At 35.0% G+C, this 5267-nt stretch overlaps 1 protein-coding gene across 2 annotated transcripts; it reads left to right on the forward strand.

The window, feature by feature from the left end:
* Positions 1–379: 379 nt before the first annotated feature.
* On the forward strand, positions 380–4808 carry LOC127871582 (uncharacterized). 2 transcript variants are annotated; one of them, XM_052414652.1, is made up of 3 exons: positions 380–528; positions 932–1017; positions 1222–4808. In XM_052414652.1, the coding sequence occupies exon 3, from the start codon at positions 1448–1450 to the stop codon at positions 3761–3763; it is 2316 nt and encodes a 771-aa protein (XP_052270612.1). In that variant the 5' UTR covers positions 380–528; positions 932–1017; positions 1222–1447; the 3' UTR covers positions 3764–4808. The 2 variants fall into 2 exon arrangements, with proteins under 2 accessions (XP_052270612.1, XP_052270611.1); XM_052414651.1 differs by lacking the exon at positions 380–528 and having other exon boundaries at positions 768–1017.
* The last annotated feature ends 459 nt before the right edge of the window (positions 4809–5267 follow it).

Genomic DNA, 5267 nt, shown 5'->3' on the forward strand with positions numbered 1-5267 from the left:
GGATACTATAACGTATATTGTGTGTGTGTTGAAACAAGACACAATGTCTACATATATGTAACACATTAAGTTTGAGAGACAACAATTTTGTAACCTCATCATTCACTTATTTTTTGTTTAAATATTACTGTGAAAAATCGCAGAATTTTAATCGAATGATTCTACAACTAAACCTACTTAAAAAATTAGCATATAAATAACAATACTCAACAAATTTAACATGAAGTCCCAAAACTGATTCAGATAGTTGTTACACCGGGAGTCCCAAATAACACCAATATAAAAATGTCAGCTGGCGAAGACCTCGGAGAGTTAAGTAAGCTTATTCCTATATTGAAATTGCGTTTGACTGTAACATGCAATCGTTGGAATGTAAAAGAAACATCGACGCAGTATAATGCATTATATTCATGTGTACTTGTATATATGGAATTGTGTATTTTAGGATAGCTTCAATCGTTTGGGAATAACGCAAAACATTTAATGATTGTAAATTGATATAATTGGAGAATTGCCGACTAATTGTGTGTAGGTATTTGACATTAAATAATAAGATGTTAAAGTAAGATAACGTTTATATTCGAGCTTAAATATAGTATTTGGACAAATAACGAACTCATTTGGAAGAATGATTGTATACATTTGAAAATGCAGCATACCACCATGCGCATTTTAGATTGTTAAACAATCTACTTATCAGCATACTTTACGACGCATATCTACACAGTTTATGTTACGAATGTTTAAACCTTCCGTATCGATTGACATGTACAACACATATTGTTTCATGTAAAGTTTAGTTCTAAAAATACATATTGCTTTACAGAAAATGTAACTTTTGAAAAATCACTATTTTTAAAACTTCCCTTAGTGTTCTTTGAAAAGCTAATCGAACATGAATCTTAAACCATCTGATATATATTATTCACAGGATAGTATTAGCAGTATATTTGGTGACAATACAACTCACAGAGGGAAGAGAATTGGTGAAACATTGGACGACATAATTAATGGAAGGTATGTCGCTATTTTGAACTGTTATATCAAATTTATTGTACTTTACGCATGAGCAATGCTTCATTTAATGTAACGGAACATACCTTAAACGCATACGGGTTTGTAAAGTATTCTTTAATTCTGTAATACTGTTTTCTTTAGGTAAATATGAGTAGTTTGGATTATACTTGTACTTACACTTAATCAATATAATTGATATTTTAGATGCCAAGTCACTTCTATACCAGTTATTGAAGTAAAAAATATCGGTGGGAAATGGTACACTTCAGACAACCGTCGTCTCTGGGTGTTTAAACATCTACAACGGCTTGGGAGATGCGAACAAATACCAGTGCGACTTTGTCGTAATTTCAATCCCAGAAAGTTTACAACAACAAATGGCGGTGTGGATATACGCGTACGTGGTCATGGACCTGGTGGAATATGGTATATGCGCTCATATCCCTCCACCGATCTTCAAACGAGAACGCTTGGGGATACTTTATGTACAGCAAAGTCAAGTGATCAACAGTTACGTGCAACGCATTTTAATGTTAACAATCCAATCGAAAAGCATACAGGCATTGAACTTGCCAGACATCAGATTGGCAACGAATTTAAAGCTGATAATTCATCGTATGAAAAAGAAAACTGCAAATCAAACGTTACCGCAAGTAAAAGGTCAGACGTGAAATTTAAATATGCGGATTTTTCGGACATACAAAGCCAACAGGCAATCGGGTTTTCAGATCGAGCGCATGATACTCGTTCACCTAGCATTTTAGCTATGCATGATACCAATCGTGAAATCAATGAGACAAAAGCACAGAGAGGCTGTATAGTGCAAACTGGCATAGTAAACGAGTCTTTACAACGAATGTCTATCTCCCCTGGCCACACATTACAAACTACCGCCAGAGTGTTCTCAACACCGAATGCTGAGACGCGAACACAAACGTATTTAGAAATACTTCATAATCGTTATTTACATACTGATATTGAAAAACCAAATGCTCATGCCATGGCTAACATACAGACATCGAAGGCACATTCTAAGATATGTGAAAATTATCAAGAGTTGACCTTTAGGCAAGCAAGACAGAGCATTTCCTTCGAATATGACAGAAAGCAAACCGACTTTGCCTTTGAGAAAGAAATATCATCTATGCCCTCGAACGAAAATGCAAATATGCCATATTGGAATAAACAAACAGCATGCATGGCACCAATGACCTTTCATGAATCAAAATCAACAAAAGCCGCGACATTACACAATACCAAAACTGATATCAATAATGATAAGCCTGACAGAAAATACTTTGAGACGAAATTACAAAGTCCAAGTCAAGATATACTGGCAGATGGTTATTTTGTTCCGCCAGAGAAACCGATTTTTAACAATCCGACAAAGTCTGAAAATAATTCGCATGCTACAATTGAGTATTTGAGTGCAACAAATATGGCTAGCAGTCAGGAGATGGGTTCAAGAGACACACCCAACAAGCCGAACGTGAAAGTAAAATATATTGCAACGGAACCTACCGATTTTGAAGTATATACGCGCGCAAGAAACGCTAAAGGAAATGTTGTTGTTTCAGAAAAAAGGTCAAGCGCACGTCGTCTTAAAACAAGCGACTTTAAAGAGGTATCTACGGAAGGTTATACAAATTCAAATCATTCGACCAGTATAAGTTTCGAGCATGTAAATGAGTCAGAAACGAACAAATCTGAGCAAATATATGAAAGCAAGCCGCGTATAAAGTCAACTCTGGAAGGAAACAACAGAACGGCAAGACTGTTTCCCGAAAATTTTAAAGTAACTACTGTAGCAAACACCAGCAGACAAATGGATGAGATCCCCCTAAATGTATCCACAGAGAAAGTGAGAAATATATCGGGGAAAGATTTAAAGGTCCCATATCCGATCGTTTCGGAAGATTCAGTGGCTGTTGGTTTTACAACAAAATCAATATGCAGCTCAAACAGAGACAAGAAACATTCTACCGACAAACTAGAATATCCAGCTAGAGATGAAGAAGTGTTTCGATGTTCAACATCTACAACAAAAAACATTTCAAAACCACTAGCCTCCGGCACAAATACGACAAGAACTGAATCAACAAGTGATCGCGATTTAAGAGGAGATGGGCAGGTGGCCGTCTCGGGAACGAGACACATCACCCCATCGGCAGCGCGGGAGGAAATAAATGCAACAAGTGCATCAAAACATAAAAACAAGGTTTCTGTCACAAACAATAGTAGACATTCAATACCCGATAAAGCTGACACTTCTGACAGTTTGACAAGTGCACGGACTATATACATATATCAAGAAAAGGCTCATAAAGCAACCATAATTACAAACCAGCGTGTTCTATCAGATACCAGTGAACACTCAGGTAATACACTACGGAAGAGATGTGAAGAAGGAAATGTAAAACACTCGAATCAGTTAAACGATACTGAAGCTGCTGGAAAAGAAAGCTATAGAACTTTACCAATGAAAAATATGATTAAAGAACCATTTATTGAACACACCAAATACCCACAAAACAACGAAATTGAACGGAAAGGCTGCACAGATAAGCATTTTCCACCGGATTTTTGTGTACGTAAATTGAAACCAGAACCAACGAAATTATCGATACCTGAAAGTCATAGCGAAAACAAAACTGGTGAATCGATTCCTATATCAGCACTTTACTATACAGACACGGATAAAACATCGCATAGAAGAGACACGCACAGGGGCAGTGAGATTCAATAATTGGGTTGTATCCGCAGACTTAACAATAGATAAAAATTCAGAAAAAATATCAACCTGTCAAGAAACTGTCTCTTACAACGATAGAGTATACTTCCAGAAGTCACCGGATGTAAAAGCAGTTAATGACAATCAATTACAAAGCCTTTCAAAAAGTGGGAGAAAAAATAACGACCCTGCAACAAAGTGTATAAATAAAGATACTGGTTTGATAATAATGAAACAAGCAGATGAATCTTTAAGAATGGCGAACACCTGTGATGAAAATTCCCTTACAAACGAACGGTACCGTATTAAAAGAAAACCGGTTCGTGTCGAATCAGAGGGGAGACTACAAGTGGGGACAGCTGCAAAGCCACGAGCAAGAATTGATCAAAACGTAAATGAATCAATAACTGGTATGTTTAAAACTGTTTACAACGAGTTAGATGACGACTATGACAGCGATTCGGATGAAGTGTACGTAAACAAAGCGGGGACTATAAAAACACTGGAAAATCGAAGGTCGAAGAAGAAATAACATCACCGATACAAAAAGAAACTAAGATATCTAAGATGCGTACAAACATGCGTGTAAGCGATCCTCTGCACGTTCAATACAACAAAAATAAATAATAATACTAATAAAATAAAACAGTGCTTAAGAATTATGATGAATTAGATGGACAAATGCACTTCTAAAATGTATTGTAAATATTGAAATGACGGGATTGCAAACTTCCTTGATATAAAGATAAGTTATCTTAATGGTTTTTAATGTGTTATTATTTTGACAAATTGATATTGTTACTATATTCCAATTAAAATGGTTCATGACATAATTGTAACGAACTTAAAAAGAAAACAGTGTGTTTGGTGTATACTGAGTGTGAACAACCTTTATATTCTTAAGTATTTTGTATTTAATTTTTTTTTAAGTGGTTTGAATGCAATATGGGCATTACAAGGTGTTTTCATTTTATTAAGTTGTTAAGTTAAACAAGATTATTGTACATGGAAAGTTATCCAGATTTTACCCTGACATGTATATTAAAGTTACTAGTTTGAATCGGTATTGTTCAACACATGACCATTACTTCTTTTGTTCCTGATTTTTTTTAATTAATTATGATTTTTACCTCTGATTAATAAACCCCTGATGACGATATTATCCCTGATGATGTAATTTTATGATGATTAAAAACATAATGTTGATTTAACACTGATGATTTAACCCCTTATGGTAGTAAAACATCATATGTTGCTTTTACCTCTGATGATGAACTAACCACTGATGATTATTGTACCATTGGCTATGATTTACCCTTGTTTTCGAGTATGTCTTATGATGCGTTAATTCGTGACGATCATTTAAACCCTGATGATAATTTAATACCTGATAATTTAATACCTGTGTATGATAAAATATCAAAGGGTGATTTCACATCTCATCATGATTAAATAACCTAAGCTGATTCAACCGAATATGATGAATTAACCATTATGATGATTTATACCCTGATGACGA

The sequence above is a fragment of the Dreissena polymorpha genome, chromosome 3 (assembly GCF_020536995.1).
Source record: "Dreissena polymorpha isolate Duluth1 chromosome 3, UMN_Dpol_1.0, whole genome shotgun sequence".
NCBI classification, from domain to species: domain Eukaryota; kingdom Metazoa; phylum Mollusca; class Bivalvia; order Myida; family Dreissenidae; genus Dreissena; species Dreissena polymorpha.